The following is a 19,252-nucleotide window of genomic DNA, read 5'->3' on the forward strand; positions in this document are numbered from 1 at the left end:
ATCTGGTGGGAATGCTGACTGAATTAGCAGATGAAGAAAAACAGCAGATGTCATACTCAGACAACAGTAAATCAGTGGTGATGACAGCAGCTTGGACTTTTGTCGAATGAGCTGGATTTCAAACTGCCTTTGATGAAAGTATGTTCTCCAGCTCTGTTGAGGAGGAGCCCATTATGGGGACAGTAGGATTCAGGAGCAAGCTCAGCCATATATATTTACAGAGTCATGTGGCTGGCAAAAGCAGGTCTTGTTCTAACTTACAATTCATCTAGGACAGCATCAATTCTATCCCTTTTAATTTATTTTTTATTATTATTTTTTTTCCTGAGACAATTGGGATTAAGTGACTTGCCCAGGTTCACACAGCCAGGAAGTGTCTGATATCAAATTTGAACTCAGGTCCTCCCGACTTCAGGGCTGGTGCTCCATCCACTGCACCTCCCAGGCTGCCCCAGCTCTATCCTTTTGCAATGAGACTCCTACTAGTGACTAGCCCTAAAAGCAGCCAAGACACAACTTATCCCATCTGTGGGGTCAGGGTCATTTAACTCTTGCTGCCAATGATTGCTCCCTGACTATTTTGCTGTGTCCACTGCAGAGCAGAGGGGGTTCTGCCCAAAGGATGCTAGGGAACTGTGGGTCTGGACAACGGGGCAGAGAGAAGATGGGGGTGGGAGCCCAGGACACGCAGCTCAAGGGGGCTCACTTTGGCATTTGGACTTAAGGAAAGAGCTGTCCTGCACTGGAGTACAATGAGACTAGGAAGAAAATTGAGTGCCATTGGCCTAATCTCGCGGGAGGAAAACATGACTACCTGCGTGCTGCCAGGGCCAAGAGAACTGCTCTGTCCTTCCTGAGGAGAGCTGACCGCCAGAGGGTCACCTTCATATTCCAGTTGGAGAATTCCCTAATTCACAAATGCACATAATTGCTCACTTGTGATCCAGACAAAAAGAAAGTTTTTTTTTCCCCTTTTATTTATGTAAGGGTTAGAGTGGCTTGGTACAAAAGAGGAACTAGAGGATTGTGGGTCAGAACCCCTGGCTACAGCCCAGTGAATCTGGGCTCCCAGCTCTGCAGACTGAAGCAATATCGCAAAGGTGTCCATGGTGTCTGGAGAAGGAGAAGGGGAGTGGACTCACCCCAAGAAGGAAGTGGGCAAGACCAAAGAGAAGTGAAAGGGAAGATGGAGAGAAAGGAAACCTCTCGGTTTCAGTGAAAAGCCGGGTTCACCACCCCACTGTCAGAAAATGCTCTGGCTGGCGATGCAGAGCTGTTCTGCGCAAAAAATTACGGAGACGGGACCAAGGAACTAATTACATGTTATTTTGTGGAGAAGAGACAGCATGATCAGAGTCTATCCATAGGAGAGGGTGGGTTGTCGTACCGGATGCCAAGGGGGTAGAGGCAGTAAACACCTCGGTGTGGCGCAGGCAGGGTTCCCTGGAAAGGTGTGGGCACGAAGTGGGACAAACACTGGGCCGGATGCAGACCAGGGGGCAGAGAGATACCTCGTGGGGAATCAGAGGGGAGGACGAGCTGACCTGTGGGGTGTACCCTCCAAGCCCCTGGGGCACCCTGGGCTCTGAGACCCAATGCCTGATTGGTGGAACACAGGGGAAGGGTGCTCCTGGGAGGACAGCCGTCAACTGTGAGGTAGATCCTCAGAGCAACAACCCCCCCTTCCTCAAAGGAGAGGGAACAGCTGGGTCAAAGGGGTCCCCTTGAGGCCCCACGGGCATTCAGTGATCATTGGACTGAAGGCAGCGGCTCCCACCCTGGGGAGGACCGGGGGCTCGGGCACCTGGATCTGCGCAGAGGGCACTTCATCCCGGCACTCTCCCCCCCCCCCCACTCCTATCGCTAACAATGGTCAGAGTGGGTCTTTGGCAGTTGAAGGTCAGCGGGAGGACCTGGGCCGGTGTTCGGGCCTGAGTCTCTCACGGGTCAGAGCTCCTCCCTAATGCTGGCGGTGTGCTGGGGTGGGTGATCCGGAGCGCCGGGGTCTCCCGGCTTCCAGTCCGATGGCTGTTCGTCCATAGCCGAGAAGTCCTCCATGAGACCGCTTTCGACGGCGTGGCGCCGGAGCCTCTCGTTCCCCAGGAGCCCTTGCATGTTCATGTAGCCATGCTGGCAGAAGGGGGGCAGCTTCTGGCGTGTTAGGGCAAACAGGAAGCAGGACTCTGACCAGAGAGAAGGGCAAGAAAGGATTTCCCCAGGTTACTGTCTCAGGAACCTTCGCAGCAGCCAACAAGCTCACGGGGAAGGAGGCTGGTTGCCGTGACTGTGCACGAGTACTGCCCGTTACTGTGTGGAAGTGGGATTTAGGTCCGCAATGGCCCAATGAGACCGGCAGGTTTCTCAGCCACGGGGGCTTAAAGAACAAAAATCCAACCAGAGAATTCTGGGAAAAATCCCATGAGCTAGGAGTCACTCTAAAAGAGCTCAGCTCCTACGAGGCAGCCCTGCCAAGTGCTCTGCACAGCCCAGGAGATGACGGGAGGTCCTGGCAAGGAGGGCCGGACCCCGTGGCTCGGCCAGCAGCAGCCAAGGCCCCATCTCAGTCTGAGCGAGGTGCAGTGAGCAGAGAGGGGGTGCAGCCCGGGGCCCACCCCGTGCAGGGCCCCGGAGCAGGCGAAGGACCCTGGAGGACTAAGCCCCTTTAGACACTCAGGGCCCACACCCTCGGGCACTACCTGCATAGAAGCTTCGAAGGTCACTGTTCAAGCAGTTCTCCAAGAAGCGCCTCAGGGGGAGGATGTGGGCGATGGGCGCCGTCCAGTCCGTGAGGAAATCCTCCACGATGTGGTGGATGGCGACAGGGCGAGGCAGGGGCCAGCCCGGGGACCGGGAAGCCATCTCCTTCTCTGGAGGGGGGAGAATCAGAGCCTGCAGTCAGGCAGGGGGCAGAGGGCCCCTCAATTCCTGCCCACTGTAATGCCCGCTGTGCCAACAGGGCTCAGAGCTTTCCTCCTGGACACGGGAACCAAGCTGACTGGAGACTCACCACTCAAGGTGAGCCACAGTCCCCTTCTGCATCCCAAAACCTCAGAACTGGGGGGATCTTGGGATGCCCCGATCTAACACTCAGCTACTGAGGCAGCCCCGGGGAGGGTGCGAGGGTGGGCTTGGAATCAGGAGGACTTGATGCTTCTGAGCTGTGTGCAAATCCCATCCCCTCTGCTAACCTCAGTTTGCTCATCTGTACAACGGGGATGATGAGTTTCATGAACCTGACAGTAATCTGGGGAGGGGATCTCAACAAAACGAGGTGTGGAAGGAGCTCTGCACTCTTGGAGCAAGGCCCAGGGGTTAGCTCCCATGACCGCGTGAGATTCCTGCCTGGCACCCCCGAGAGCCCTCTCCCGCCCCTGCTGGGCACTTCATGGACATGAGTGTGCCCCCTCAGGGCCCCTCGCTTTCAGAAGCCCCTAAGAAATCCTGTTCTGTGGGGCCCTTACTGAAGGCCTAGTTTCTCAGCCAGCTCACCGGTGGGGAGGCAGTGATAGTAGTAGATGACCGGATGAAGGAAGTTGGACTGCCAGGCGTCCTGCACGTCTCCCACGGCGCGGTCGTAATAGAAGACGTCTTTGTCTGGCCCCGAGAAATTCTTGCCGTACTCCATGGTGACGACGAAGAGGCCGTGCTGGGCTTCCCGGCCCGTGAGGGTCTCCAGCTCTGCCAGCATGCGGATGGGGAACTCCTCCAGGTACTCGAAGCCTGTGGCCTTCCTAGGGAAAGGGCGAGAGGGGGACCCGTTTCTGTGGGCAGGGCCGGGTCCAGGGGGCCCAAACCTTGCACTCTGTATCATTCCTGGAGCCAAACCCCAAGTTACCCAGGGACAGTCTGGAAAACCCCCCAAAAAGTAAATGTGGCACTAGCAAATCTATGGAGAAGCTGGGGTTAGGGACCGTGACCAGAAGGTTACAACCTTATTTCATTTATGCACAGGCTGTGGAATAGAATTGATTTTTATATGAAACATGGATTTCTACAAAAGCGGGAGCCCCGGGGAGGGAGAGGTGGTGGTGAACCAGACACAACAGGAAGGCAGAGCCTGGTAGAGTGATCTCCAGCATCTTCCCCTTGGAGGCTCAATCAGTGCTGGTGGACTGAGCAGGAAGCCAGCCCCCTCTGGGCTAGGCCGGGACACATCCAGGCAGTGGGTCGTCCCGTGAAAAGTACTTTATTTTCTGAACATCCACCGGGTGCTGTGACCCCACTGCTGCTGTTACAGGCGAAGGGAAGTGGGAAATACCAGGACAGGTTTTCCAAGAGAAGGGGATGGGGCTATTCCAAAAGCCAGAGGAGAATGAAAGGCTGGGGGGGCTAACGACTTACTCCTTCAGAAGGATGACGTCCGCCAGCACACCGAACATCTGGTACAGGCCCGAGGCCTCGTTCACCCGGCGGATAATGGCGTTGGTGAGCTGGGTGATGGGATACACAGGAGAAGGCCAGGGGATGCCGTGATGGCGGTGTTCCAGTAGCCGGTGAACTGCTCGTGCTGAAATGGAGACAGAAGGGAACCCAGTAAATCAGGGTGGGCGGGAACCGGTTTGAACAGGCTCCAGAGAGCCGATGTTCAGTGTGAATGTTCCCTCCTTGGAAATCAGCAAATATTACAAGTCGGGGCTTGGTTTGCTGTTTGGTTGATCGTCTAGACGCAAAGTGATGGAGAAAATGTCAAAACTGCCGACTGAACGCAAAAACCGTCTTGCATACATTCCCCCACCACCCCCACCCAAGGGCTCGTTGACAAACGTTTACCAGCACTCCTTTATGCTAGATGAAAACATGCTATTTGATTTTTTTCCAACAGGAGGCTGATGAAGGAGTGATCAGCTTTTACAGGGTGTCCATCGGACCTTCCCTGGTCCTGCGATCTAGGGTGTGTTGGGGAGGCAGAGAGCAACGATGGCAGAAGACCGTACGAGCAAATCAAAAAGCCAGCACATCCCAAGCCAAGCTCGGCATCCTCCCCCCACCTCTCATCCTCCCCCTTCCCATTTTCCCTTTGCCTCGATGCCCCCACCCTTTCTCCAGGCTTTGATGTCTTTCCTCTCCTTTTCCATCTATGTCCAATCTGTAAGTTTTGTCAATTCTTCCTTTAAAATATCGGGGAGATATTTTTTCCTTTTCCCCAGTTCATTTAAATATGATTTTATTGCTATTTTTTGTTTCCTCGTGGCCTAGATTTCCCTCTGTATCCCTTCCTCCTTCGCTCTCCCAGGAAGTTAACGCTCGCAATGTAAAATTTTCCAAAAAGAAGAAAAAAAAGGAAAAATGATTCTCTTTTCTTCCTTTCTAACAGGGTCACCCCCCTCGCCAGGCCATTTGCTGGCACGGGGTCCTGCCTCATTGTATCAGCCTTGATTGCTCTCTCACACATTCCTTGCATGCTGGATCTCCTGAAACCCTTCATTTTGTCACAGCATTCACCGATCGAGCAGCTGTGGCTGCCCCTACTTCCTGCTGAATGGTGTTCATTCAGCCTTTGTCTCTTTGCCAGGTGTCTGTCCAAAAGCATCTCTCACCATTTGCCGGGACGTCCTCCAGAGTCGGGTTGTGCTCGTTTGTGCCCCTGGATCTTTGGTGGATCAATCCCCACCCCCTCAAATCCCCTCACTGCTTGTTCTTCCAGGCTTGCCTGCCCCATTTAGTCTTGTAGGATAATGGGGTGGTGCCTTCGAGATCAGCTAGGATCAGCTCATTTCAGAGAGGGGGAAACTGAGGCACAGAGAGTTTGTGCACCTTTCCCAAGGTTTAAACTCTGCCTCTGGCTCACGGCTGGACCAGGATGCCATGGCGAGCTCAGAGGCTCGTTATCTCCCTCTCATCTGTCAGGGGCCTTTGTATCTGGGGCACGTGTTGGTATCTGTTTCTTCACTATGTGTTTCATCATCTTCCCCCCCTAGATTATGAAACTCCTTGTAAATAGAATCACAGGAGCCCAGATTTTAGAACTGAAAGGCAACTTGGAGATCCCCGAGTCCAACCTCTTCATTTTCCAAATGAGAAAGCTGAGATCTTGAGAAGGGAAGTGATTTGCCCACAGATGCCCGGCTAAGGAGGATCTAAGGGAAGAACCTGCAATCAGTTCTTTCCGACTCCAGGTCCAGTGTGCTATCTGCTGTGTCTCGCTGCCGCGGCTCCATGTCGTAGCTCACGCAGCACGTGGCTGGACATGTGCCGGTCATCCAATAAACAGCTGTTGAATTAAATTGATTAGATTACACTGAAACACACCACACACTCTCTGGCTTGGGGAGTCGCTCTCTTATTTGCCTTCGGAGAACAACGGCTTAAGCCAGGCAATAACGTGCTGATTTACTGTCACGTCTGTGTACTTGCTGGGGGCAGGAATGGGGGCTAATGGGAGCTCCACGTTTAGGTAACAGTCTGTAGTTTATAAATCACTTTCTTGTGGGAAGGTTGGATGGGGGGAGTTAAGTTTTTTGACATTTATATGAAAAAGCTGTTCTGTCTGCTTCCCATGCAGTGTGGGCGGCATTGGATCATTGCTGGATACACAGCTGTTCTCATTGTTCCTCAGCGAGTACTGTATTTTTGTCTGCTACCACATATTTGATCAGTCAGCAAGCCCTGTTGATGCTTCCTTAGTAGGGTGTTTTTTTTTTTTTAATCTCATTTTCTTTTCTCTTTCCACCAGCCCTTTATCATTTGATGTCTATGTGTGTGATTGCACGAGTCTCCTCCTGGTCTCTCTGCCTCCTGCCCATTTTCAACTCTAATCTGTTATGCACATTGCACCCAGATTCATCTTTCTTTATAAAAAAAGGAAGTAAGCTTTCAGCAGTCATCTTTGGACTCAATGATCTTCTTATTACCTACAGGATAAAGTTCAAATGTTGTCTCTTGGGCATTCAAGGCTCTTCATCAACTTTGCCAACCTTGTCTACCACTAGTCCCCCCTTTGCTTGAGCCAGACTAGTCTATAGTCAATACGTGCCTTAAAGAGACCATAAAAACATCGTTTGTTCATATCCTCCTCAGCTAATATACGTTTCTCCAATCCTGTCCTAAAATGCCTCCTTATCTCAAAGAACTGCCTAAAACCCATCTTCCCCTAGAGAAGCTCGGCCCCTTTAGTCTTGCTCATTCTCTCAAAATTAGTTCCTGTAGTTTCATGGATCTGTACTGTCCTGGATGAGGACACTCTGTCCAGTTCTCCAGGCATCCTCAACCTGTGATTTCCATCCCTGTAAATAAATTCTTCACAGGTTTACCCAGGATGCAGAGGGCTCATTGTGCTCCCCCTGGCCCTTCTTCCATGACCGGGCCACCTCCTTTTCTGGCTATGACTGTCTCCTTGATGTCACTTCTCATAGATCGCCATATGTTGTGGTTAATTAACTTCTAATTTCTAAATTCTAAACTCATAGTTCTTAAGACTCCTCCATAGCATATAAAGGGCATTAAGTAGAGCAGGTCCATGATCTCAACATCAGAAGGGATCGAACAGCAGGAGCTCCCTTAGCCTCCATGTTGGAACCTTACAGCTTCTGGAGCAGCTCAGTCATACAGACATCCAGAGAAAAGGATCAGCCTTCAGCATCTTTACTTAAGCCATTGTGTAAGACCTTGGCTACTGGAGTACCTGTGGCTCTATACTAGGGAACTCACCCCAAGATGGCAGGATCCAGTAATTATTACTCTTTGGCCAGCCAACCAATCAATTCTGAACCTGTCCAACTGTATAATCACCTACTTCCCATTTCTCTGTCGTGTTCACAAGGATATCACAAGGCCTTGCAAATACGGTGAAATCTTACATGAATCTTCATCTAGCAGTCTACGAAACATGATAAAAAGGCAGTGAAGTTATCTAGTCTGACCTAGTCTTGATGAACCCATGTGGTCCTTACTGACCACAGATTCCTTTTCTAAATATTCACAAATCATTTCTTTAATGGTACATTCTAGAATTCTGCCAGGAATTGGAAACCAGATCATCTGTTTATACCTTGAGAATGTTAAGCTTTCTTTTTTTGAAAATCACCTCTAGCACTTCTCCCTTCCACCACAATTTCCCAATGATCATCAAAATTGACTCCACAAGCACATCTGCTAGTTCTTTTGTTATTCTGGCCTGAGAACTTGAATTCATGAGGGGTAGGGAGGTGCCCTGTTGTCAGCCCGTCACGCGTTTTTGGTTTCAATTTCCTGTTGATCATTTTTAGTTTACTCTTGTCAGTCTAGAGATAGTTCTTGATACAGAAGATAGAAGTAAAATAAAATGTGAACGGCGATTCCCATTCCTTTCCCCAACATCCTTTATCATCACCCTCTTCACTCCAACTCAACACACTTGAAAAAAAAAAGCTTTTTTAAAAAAAGAAGCATTCAATGCTGGTTTCCTGTTATCTTCAGTATTCAGGGCCAGCTTCTTGTTTTCTTGAGCAATCAGTGCTAGCTTAAACTTATGCTGAACTAATTTTCTAGGATCACGCTATTATTCCAGTTACCTGCTTTTCTTCAGAAGTTTTCTCAAAATCTAAGCTGTTCCTTGAGCTTTCAGACATGTTGCTCCTCTCCAGACCCATGTTTCCTGAATAATCTGCCTTTGTGCCATTGGAGTTCCATCCTCTTCTTTAATCATTACCCATTATAAGATGGAGTACCTGTTTCCTTTCAGAGAATCTTTCATTTCTGGTTGGCAACCAGTTTCTTCTTACTGGTCAAGAACATAGTAGTTCTCCGAGTATGAAGTTATCATTAAGGTTAATTCAAGAATTCATCTTTTGGGGCAGCTTGGGGGTGCAGTGGGTAGAGCACCAGCTCTGAAGCCAGGAGGACCTGAGTTCAAATCTGGCCTCAGACACTTAACAGTTCCTGGCTGTGTGACTCTGGGCAAATCACTTAACCCCAATTGCCTCAAAAAAAAAATTCATCTTCCATTCTCCATGTTCAAAAGCGCACATCCCAGCGACATCCGGAGAGTTTCCCTCCATCACTTGAATATTCTGCCTTTGGGCTAGATTTGCGACCAGCTTCTTAAACTCATCATCCATGTCCTAGTTCTGGTCACACAATCTGTCCTACCCTCTCCCCATCACATTCTTTCTTCCTCCGCTGGCTTTTATTTATGAGCTCTTCATTCATGCTCTCTCTGACTGGGACACAGATCTCTTTGTTCTTAATATGGTATCTAATGTGACTCTACCCGTCCACTTCTTTCATCTCATCTGTGCCTTTTGAATAAATGTTCTGTTTCTAAAACCATATGGCTGTCATGAATCACATCCTACTGAATCAATGAACTCAAATTTCCCTCCATTCCTTAAGCTTTCTGGCTTATCTTTTTTATTATCTTAATCTTGCTCCTTTATATACTGACACACGAAGCCATGAATTTTTGCCTTTTCTCTGTATTCAGATGTGCCAGACCAAAGTGTTTTATATTTACATTATGCATTGTAATGAGGCTGGAGAGCCATGAAATCCTACTATCATGCTCTATGCTTGGCTCAGCACTCATTTAAAACACTTTGTCTGTTACCACATACCTATTTAACTTTTTTTTTTGGTGGAAGCAATTGGAGTTAAGTGACTTGCTCAGGGTCACACAGCTAGGAAGTGTTAAGTGTCTGAGGGCAGATTTGAACTCAGTCCTCCTGATTTCAGGGCTGGTGCTCTACCCACTGCTCCATCTACCTGGCTCCCATTTAACATAAAGTTTTACAGAAGGTTATCTTTTTGCAAAATCTACTAGAGAAGTTAGGTACTGGGCATGGGAGGCGGGGCTGGGGGGGATGCTGAAAAACCCTCTCCGGACTATTTCCCTGACAACATGCATTCGGATGTAAAATATATGGTCTGGAAATCAGTAGAGAAAATGGTGAACCTTCCCCGCCAAATTGGAGGAATAATGAAATGTAAAAGTTAGCATTAAGACAACATTGGGCCCTGGATTTAAATACAGAGATGTCAGGATGTAAAGCCCTTATGGCTTTTATGGCAAAATTAATTGGCCCATGTAGAACCCCTCTGTGCAATAAACCGTGATTCAACAGCAGAATGAGCCATCCAGAGCACCACGCAGATCCAAGGTTCGCGTCGGCCACCATCACTAATGAGAGCCTTAAATTTCCCCGTCCCAAGCTGGCGTACTCCTGCTCAGTCTTCCATTGAGGTGGGTTTCTGCATTTGACTTCCAGGGGTATTTAAAGTAGTTTAAAAGAACAACAATGCAATAAAGCACCAAGGAATACAGGGTTTTGCAATGTGGCAACTACGACTCCATTACACCAGTGTGGGCATATTTCAGCCTGCAGAAAAAGAGCAGAGGACTGGATTCTCTCTTCGGCTTCTTTGATAACCTGGTAACTCTAAGTGACTCCCCTTCTCTGGGTCCCGCAGGCTTCATTTACAAGTGAGGGGCTTCCAAGCCCAAACAATGGCGGATGGGGAGGGTATCCCCCTGCTATAACCTTGGCTAGAGGGGAACGCAGGAGTGGGAGCAGGAATCAGGGAGAGGAAAGAGAGTTTCAAGAATCACGCTTATAGTCAAGAACTTTGGTCCTTGCTGCAGGACAGGGATGTCTGGCATCAGAAGGTGTGGGACATTTCTGGCACACTGATGGTGTCGGAGGTCCCTGGTCTTCAATTAGGGCTTTGTCCAGGGCCTGGTGAGTAGCTCTGGTAAGGTCAGATACTTCTGTCTCAGAAAGAATGATGGGAAACCCCATATCTCAACATGAATTAGCGGAGCGACTGGGCAGCCCAAGAAAGCGAGGGAGATGTTGGGCTGTGTTAAGAGTGTGGAGGCGAGAGCTTCTCCGTCCTGTGCTCTGAGCAGACCACCTCTGGAAGACTGTCTTCGCTTTTGGGGACCACGACTTGGGAAGGACCAAGAAGAGTCATGGGTCGAGTCCCTATCATAGGAGATCAGTGGAAGAACCCGGGGCTTCTTAGCCTGGAGAAGACTCAGAACAAGTGGAGAAAGACAAGATCCAGCTTTGGGGTTCTAGAAGACCCAAGAGGAATGAAGGAGGGAAACCACAAAGGCCACAAAGTCAGGAAGTGTTTCCTGATAGTTCCCGCCTTCCCAGAGTGGAAGGGACAGGAGGCAGCGGGCTCCCTTTGTGGGATATCTTCAGGCAGAGGGCGGAGGACACCTGTCAGGGAGGTTACGGGGCAGGGAGAATCTTTAACGTATGAACCAGACGAAATGTGGGCATCGTAGGGAATGGAGTGTCAGGAGTTCACATCCAAGCTCTGACACTTCCTAACTCTTTCTACCCTGGGTTAATCCCGTAAGCCTGACTGCCTCAGCTTCCTCATCCATCAAATGCGTTGGAGAAGGAAATGGCAAACCCCTTGGTATCTCTAATACAATCTCTAAAATCCCAAGGGAATCATGGAGAGTTGGACATGAGAGAAATAAGTGGACACCAAGAAGCCCACTCAGCTCAGGGACTGAACGACCTGGAGATTCAGGCCCTCTTCTTGAGAACTGGCAGTAATTAAACGGGGAAGTCAGCTGCTGTGGTACCAAGCAAAGAAAGCTCCAGAACGTACCCCATTCATCAGCTCCTGTGACTCACCTCCCAGATACAAAATGTCTTTCTTAACCTCACGCAGAGAAACAAATATGAACGTTATTTGATCACAGATTCACTGGAGGTCAGAGCTGGGAGGGACCAAAGAGTTCATCAACGCTTTGATTTTATAGATGAGGAAACTGGTGTGGCCCAGATCTAAACATCCGAAGTAGCGCTGGAACCTGAGTCTTTCCCGACTCCAAGCTCAGCACGTTACCTCCACTAATAAAGGGCCACGTGGACCTGCGCTTGGGACGTCCCACTGTTCCTAGGTCAAAAATGGAGCGAGTTGCGGCTGCTAAAGTCTCCAGCTAGCAAGGCAGAGGGAGGACAAAGACAGGATCTGCCATTCCCTGAGGAAATGTAGGAAAGGACGGGGGAGGATTCTGCCCCATCCCCACCCGGCAGGGAGGGGGCACTGAGCCTGGGCCTGCCAACCTGGCGCCAGCCACGGCCCAGCCCGCGACCCCCATGCAGAGAGGACGCTCTAGAAGCCCAAGCTGCTCGGTCTGGGGTCAGTCCTTTACCTGGTGACCTGCCTGTGCTCACCTGTGTATCGGAATCCGTGGATGAAACCTCCGGCGGATTTCCTGTAGTCCACGGAGTGGCTGGCGGTGCCCAGGACAAAGAGCCCGCGCGTTTTCTTGGACTCGTAGCTGCCTTTAATCAGTGGATACTTTTTCTTTTGCCCTTTCCCCGGTTCCAGCCCAAGAGTGCTGTAGGAAGAAAGGAGGGACGATGGCTTGGGCTTGGGATCCCAACTGGTCATGAATCTAGAGCCCTCTGGGTCTGAGCTGCCCAGGGTAGCATCTCGGACCCAGGCTCTGTACAACTTCAAAACTGAGTCTTGGGAAGGCTGCGGTTTGGGGAGAGTGAGGAGAATGTCCTGACCTCCCTAGAAGACACAACCCCGGTGGGCAGCTGGCCAAGGCCTTCCCACCCGGAGCTGTGAGCAGTGCCGGCATCGGTCCTCCTCTCCCAGGGCGTCAGCCCCCTGGAGAACCATTCCCTCGTTCCCGGTGGGCCCGGCTCAGACTCACCTGCTGAAGATCGAGAAGTCGAAGGTGAAACCCAGGCAGCGGATCACGCGGTCGTAGGGCACGCGCATCGCAAAGTTGTCCACCTCATCCTGGGGCAGGGAGACGGTCTCGGCGCTGATGTTCTGGCTGGCTTTGTCCAGGAAGACCTGCAGGGTGATGTGCAGTCTGCCCTTACGATCCTTCACGATGGCCAGGTCCTTCAAGTCTGTTTCCAGCAGTCCGTCCAATGACTTCAGCTGGTAAGTGTCCAGGAGGCCATTGTTGACCGCTCTGGGGCCCAGAAAGAGACTGTGAGTCCTCTTGTGCAGAGGGAGAAAAGTAGATATTACCCTGTCTCTAATTGTGAACCTGTCTCAGAATCCAGTGGAGCTCTGATGGACCATCTACACCCGGGGCCGTCAAGGCTTTCATAGCCTATAATTTCCCTGGAGATGGGACCCTCTTCACTAACTCTACAATTCCTCTCTGATGAAATGGAAGATTTTTGAGAACTGAGACTACATGAAGCCAGTCCTCATGTTGGACGTGCCATGGTCCATCATGAAGCTCACTGGCAGAGGCTTTCTGGGGCAGTAGCACCTGTTCAATTTGTGTTCTACAGGCTTAGCTTTCCAAGTACCATGGCCACATCCAGATACTGAGGAAGCATTAGAAGAGGCCTGAATAAAGAAAGCTGAAATCCCCAAATCTTTTAAAACCAATGGGCATTGTCCTTATGACTCATGTAGTTACTGTAGTACAGTACAGAATCCAGAGCAATCGCTATGAAAGTCTTCCCCCTAGCCATGATATTATATAGCTACCCATCTTCTCTCTCTCTCTCTCTCTCTCTCTCTCTCTCTCTCTCTCTCTCTCTCTCTCTCTGTGTGTGTGTATGAGTGAGAAAGAGAGAAAAAAAAAGGGAGAGAGAATAATGATGAAAAGAGAAAAGGAGAGGGGAGCAGAGAGAGGCAGAGAAAGAAAATAAGAAAAAAGGAGAGAAAAAAAAGAGAAGAAGAAAAAGACTGGAGAGGGGAGGAGAAGAGAGAGAAAAAGAGAGACAGAAAGAAAAGGAGAAGAAGGAGAAAAGAAGAAGAAAGAGAAAAGGAGAAAAGAAGAATAAGAAAGAGAAAAGAAGAAGAGAACAAGGAGAAGAAAAAGAAGAGAAGGAAAAGGAAGGGGAGGAGAAAGAAAAAAAGTAAAAGAAGATGAAAAGAAGAGAGGAAAGGAGAGAAGGCAAGCACCTATACTAGAGTTCTTTATGAAGCCCTTGCATTTGGTCTTTGGTTTTCTTTGCTATTTCCCACTCCAGCCCCACCAGGGACCCTACCTCAGGTCCCCAACGTAGTGCGTGGCCCAGGAGAGGCGGATTCGAGAACGGCCCACCATGTGGATGAAGTTGGTATAACCGAGGATGTTTTCAGCTGTCTCAAAGGCTGAGTTCCCACGGCCCAGGATCAGTACATTTTGGCCCACAAAGTCCTCTGGGTCAATAGACACTGTCTCATAGCCCTCCACATATTCTGATCCTGGGAAGTCGATCTCATTGGGGATCGACACACCAGTAGCCACCAAGAGCACACTGCAGGGAGAAAAGTGAAGGGCGTCCTGGTTAGTTCCAAAGGTACTGAGGATATGACACCTAAAAATTACCCTCTCGTTTACACAGTTTACCGGTTTGCCGGTTTCTAACAATCACCAATTAATCTTTCTTTATTAAATGCCCACTGTGTGCCAGGTTCTCCTTTAGGGCATGGGGATACAAGTACAAAGATCCCTAGCCATGAGGTGCCGGTGGCTAGGTTGTGCCGTACTGAGCAGCACACCAGGCCTGGAGTTAGGAAAACCTGAATTCAAATCCAGCCTGAGACACTTCCTCGCTGGATGACTCTGGCCAAGTCATTTCATTCTGTTTGCCTCAGTTTCCTCATCTGAAAAATGAACTGGAGCAGCAAATGGCCGACCACTCCAGTATCTTTGCCAAGAAAATCCCCAATGGGGGTCACAGAGAGTCGGACGGGATTGAAAAATGACTCAGCTGACTTTAATGAAAGAAACAACAAATATTTAGGCAAAACCAGAATGAGCCTTAGACCTGCAGGGAAAGCTGGAGATGAACACATCTAACAAAGGTGAAGAAGTTGAAGTCCATGAGCTTAAATGATGGGTTAAGATTACCAGGCAAATAAAGAGCAGAAGCGGAATCAGACCCCAGGTTTCTTGGGCTCCTTGCCCAGGGGTCCCACAAAGCAGAATATGAACTTGTCCCATCCACATGCTGGGCTGCTGTTAGCACGGAGCTTTCTCCGGCAGCCCTCCAGCCATGCATGGAAGGAATCTGACAAGTGATCATCCTGTGTCCGCTGGAGAACCCCCTACAAGGAAAGGGGAGCCCAGGAGCTCCAGAGCCAGCCCACTTTATTTCTGGCCAGTCCTGCTTGTTAGGAAGAGCCTTAATTTCATAGCTATTGACAGTCCCCAGAGGTGACTCTGGTTTATTTGGGAGGTGCCCCCCACTCTCCTGGGGACCTTACCCAGTAGAGACAAGTCGAATCTGAAGTCTGGACCACTTTTGGCTTTTTCTGAGCCAGGCTCGAGCCCACAGTTCTCCTGATGGCCTGGCTTTTTGTCTCCCAGCTCCTATCTGGCCCGCCAGCACCCGCAACAACCTTATTCTCCATCTGTGGCTGGAACGCTAAAGATACCATCACCAACAGCCGCGTGAGCATCTTCCCACTTCACGTTTATCTCACCATGGAATGACTGACTCACAGCCTGGCAGAGGCTGCCCCTTCTTTGGAATGTTGTGCCCTGGTCACTTAGGCTGAAAGGACACTGTGCTCCATGTCTGTGGCCTGGCTAAAGTTACCTGCACTGGGAGCTCTGGCCCCTGTGGGCGGTGAGGATGTAGTAGACATGGCGGTCCGTGCCCGCCGGCCCTAGTTACCTGCACTGGCAGCCTCGGCCCCTGTGGGCGGTGAGGATGTAGTAGACATGGCGGTCCGTGCCCACCGGGCCATAGTTACCTGCACCGGCAGCCTCGGCCCCTGTGGGCGGTGAGGAGGAAGAAGCGGACATGGCGGTCCGTGCCCGCCGGCCCTAGTTACCTGCACCGGCAGCCTCGGCCCCTGCGGGCAGTGAGGATGTAGCGGAAGTGGCGGTCCGTGCCCACCGGCCCTAGTTACCTGCACTGGTAGCTCTGGCCCCTGTGGTCCGTGAGGAGGAAGAAGCGGACATGGCGGTCCGTGCCCGCCGGCCCTAGTTACCTGCACCGGCAGCCTCGGCCCCTGTGGGCGGTGAGGATGTAGTAGACATGGCGGTCCGTGCCCACCGGGCCATAGTTACCTGCACCGGCAGCCTCGGCCCCTGTGGGCGGTGAGGAGGAAGAAGCGGACATGGCGGTCCGTGCCCGCCGGCCCTAGTTACCTGCACCGGCAGCCTCGGCCCCTGTGGGCAGTGAGGATGTAGCGGACATGGTGCTCCGTGCCCACCGGCCCTAGTTACCTGCACCGGCAGCCTCGGCCCCTGTGGGCGGTGAGGAGGAAGAAGCGGACATGGCGGTCCGTGCCCACCGGCCCTAGTTACCTGCACCGGCAGCCTCGGCCCCTGTGGGCGGTGAGGAGGAAGAAGCGGACATGGCGGTCCGTGCCCACCGGCCCTAGTTACCTGCACCGGCAGCCTCGGCCCCTGTGGGCGGTGAGGAGGAAGAAGCGGACATGGTGCTCCATGCCCGCCGGCCCTAGTTACCTGCACCGGCAGCCTCGGCCCCTGTGGGCGGTGAGGAGGAAGAAGCGGACATGGCGGTCCGTGCCCGCCGGCCCTAGTTACCTGCACCGGCAGCCTCGGCCCCTGCGGGCAGTGAGGATGTAGCGGAAGTGGCGGTCCGTGCCCGCCGGCCCTAGTTACCTGCACTGGTAGCTCTGGCCCCTGTGGTCCGTGAGGAGGAAGAAGCGGACATGGCGGTCCGTGCCCGCCGGCCCTAGTTACCTGCACCGGCAGCCTCGGCCCCTGTGGGCGGTGAGGATGTAGTAGACATGGTGCTCCATGCCCGCCGGCCCTAGTTACCTGCACCGGCAGCCTCGGCCCCTGTGGGCGGTGAGGAGGAAGAAGCAGACATGGTGCTCCATGCCCGCCGGCCCTAGTTACCTGCACCGGCAGCCTCGGCCCCTGTGGGCGGTGAGGAGGAAGAAGCAGACATGGTGCTCCATGCCCGCCGGCCCTAGTTACCTGCACCGGCAGCCTCGGCCCCTGTGGGCGGTGAGGAGGAAGAAGCGGACATGGCGGTCCGTGCCCGCCGGCCCTAGTTACCTGCACTGGTAGCTCTGGCCCCTGTGGTCCGTGAGGAGGAAGAAGTGGCCGTTCCAGGCCCGCGGGCTCTTGCTGAGTGAGACCCGGACGATGGCCGTGTGGTAGCGCACCTGCAGGTCGAGGCCGCCCGCAAAGTCCCCCAGGTAGCGCAGCATGTCCTCGGCCCGGGGGAAGTACTCCTTGGAGTAGTGCCTGAAGAGGCGGCGCGGGTCGTGGCTCAGCAGCGAGTTCCAGTCGTGGCGCAGGTTGAACTCGCCGTTCACCTTGCCCGTGTAGCGCTTGTTGATGCTGATGAGCTTGCGGTGGCGGGGGTAGCGGACGAAGAAGCTGCCCGGCGCCCCCGCCCGCTCGAACACCACGTAGTCCCTGCCCGCCTGGCCCAGAAAGTAGGCCATCTGCAGGCCCGCGGGGCCGGCGCCCACGATGCAGTAGTCCCAGTGGGGGAAGAAGGGGATATGGGGCGGGGGGCTCAGGCTCAGGGCTGAGTGCAGAGTCAAGATCAGCAGCAGCCCCGGGGGGCCTCTCGGCAGGGCCATGGCAGCGAAGGGGTCAAGCCAAGGGGGTCCTGTCTTGGAGAGGAGGTCAGCTGTCACCTCTGGGTACTAGCCTGCCCATCACCTCCTCCTTGTTGCCATGGCAACTGCTAGGGATGGTACTTTCCCGGGCAGAGGGGAGGAAGTTCCCCTCCTACGCTTCCCTAGACTCAGGGCCATGCTGCCCACCCTGGGCTTGCACCTGCTGGGGAAGTCTGTCACTCTTCCCTCAGCCCGGGAAGGGGTGGGATGGAGGTCAGCACGATGGGGCGTGGCCCTGCCCTAAAGAGGGCGTGGTCAAAACAGACCCCTCCTCTGTCACGTGCCCCTCATGACTCCCCCTGCCCCAAGCCCCGCCTTCCCCTGCCTTCCTCACCGCCCTCGCCTTCCCAGGTCCCAGAGAAAGCGAGGAGCCTCCCGATCGCGAGGCCGCCGCGCAGTCAATGAGAGCGAGGCTGGCGCGGGCGGAGGAGGAGCGGGGCTCTGGAGCCTGAGGCCCCGCCCCCAGAAGCAGGGCAGGGGCGGGGCGTCACGTGACCGCGTGGTCCCCTGAGATGTGCTGCGGCTGCGCGCACTGGCCGGTCCCCGAGCGTCCTGAGTCACGTGTCAGGGGACCCGCCGAGATTTAAAGCGGTAGAGAACGAGGTGCTTTTTCCTCCCCTTCATCGCCCCGCGGGGGGCCTGATGACGCCATCCAAAGGGGCGGGTCACGCTGCCTTTACCGGAGGGAGCTCGCTGTCAGAGTGGGCAGGGATGGGAAGGGGCGTGTCTCTGAAAGCTGCCCATGTCCACTGGTGAGGGGCAGCATACCTACAGCGGACAGTGGCTTGGACGCGGGTTCGAATCCCAGCTCCCTTACATTCATTAGCGATGCCATCCTGGGCAAGTCCCTGTACTTCTCCTCCCTGGCTGACCCCTAAGGTCGTTTCTACATTAGGACTCTCCCTGGTTCATCTGGAAAGTGGGGCGCACACGCCCCTGGCCGGTGCAGCGGGGACACGGATCTCCTTATTCCCAAGGCAGATGACTTGGGGAAGGGGCCTGGCCGGAGGCAGCCTCTGGCCAGCAGGGGGAGTGACCCGTCAGGGCGGACGTGCAAAGCGGAGTTGGGAGAGGGGCGGAAGCCACGGGAGCCACCTCTGGCTCTTGAGCAGGGGAGGATAGATGAGGAGGGCTCATATTGATGAAGCGATCTCCCCTGCCTCCCCTTGGAGATGAGAGCTGGAATAACTCCTGCCAAGCCATCTCCCTGGGACCAAGATCTCGTGGGGAAAAATACGTTTGTGACTCTCAGCTCCCTCAGGGGAAGTATTTTATTTTAGGCAGTTAAACGTCTGATTCTGGGAAGGGTCTTGCGAGGACCCCGGCAGACGCGGGGCTGAGACGTCACGCAGCCTTTGCTCATGGGCATCCACCCTGGTCAGCGTTGGAAGGGGGCCCAGAGCCCAGTTTGGCAGCAGCCAGAGATGGGCAGGGGAAATGGGAAGAACTGATGAGCCCACTGCAGATGGAGACCTAGCCCATGCCTTCAGGCAGGGCCGGCCGGCTCCTTCCCACCCAGTCCATGCCTGTGTTACATGGCAGGGGTCCACTTCCTCCTGGGCCACAGCCCACGGTTCCTTTTTCTTTAGTTTACTTTTAACATGATGCTTTTTTCCCCCCTTGGCTGGGCCATTGGAGTTAAAGTGACTTCCTACGGTCACACAGCTAGAAAGTATTATGTCTGAGGCCAGATTTGAACTTGGGTCCTCCTGACTTCAGGGCTGGTGCTCTATCCACATCTCGCTGCCCCTTTTAATACATTGTTTTAGGAAATATGTTGGGA

General features: G+C 52.9%; 1 protein-coding gene across 1 annotated transcript; it reads right to left on the reverse strand.

The window, feature by feature from the left end:
- Positions 1-1,305: 1,305 nt before the first annotated feature.
- Positions 1,306-17,761, reverse strand: FOXRED2 (FAD dependent oxidoreductase domain containing 2). The gene is made up of 8 exons (XM_051961688.1): positions 16,895-17,761; positions 13,917-14,168; positions 12,608-12,877; positions 12,117-12,283; positions 4,342-4,507; positions 3,490-3,731; positions 2,697-2,867; positions 1,306-2,183 (listed from the first exon to the last, which is right to left on the reverse strand). Exons 1-8 carry the CDS (start codon positions 17,428-17,430, stop codon positions 1,948-1,950), a joined length of 2,040 nt encoding a protein of 679 aa, XP_051817648.1. The 5' UTR covers positions 17,431-17,761; the 3' UTR covers positions 1,306-1,947.
- Positions 17,762-19,252: the final 1,491 nt, after the last annotated feature.

Source organism: Antechinus flavipes, chromosome 5 (assembly GCF_016432865.1).
Source record: "Antechinus flavipes isolate AdamAnt ecotype Samford, QLD, Australia chromosome 5, AdamAnt_v2, whole genome shotgun sequence".
Lineage (NCBI taxonomy): Eukaryota > Metazoa > Chordata > Mammalia > Dasyuromorphia > Dasyuridae > Antechinus > Antechinus flavipes.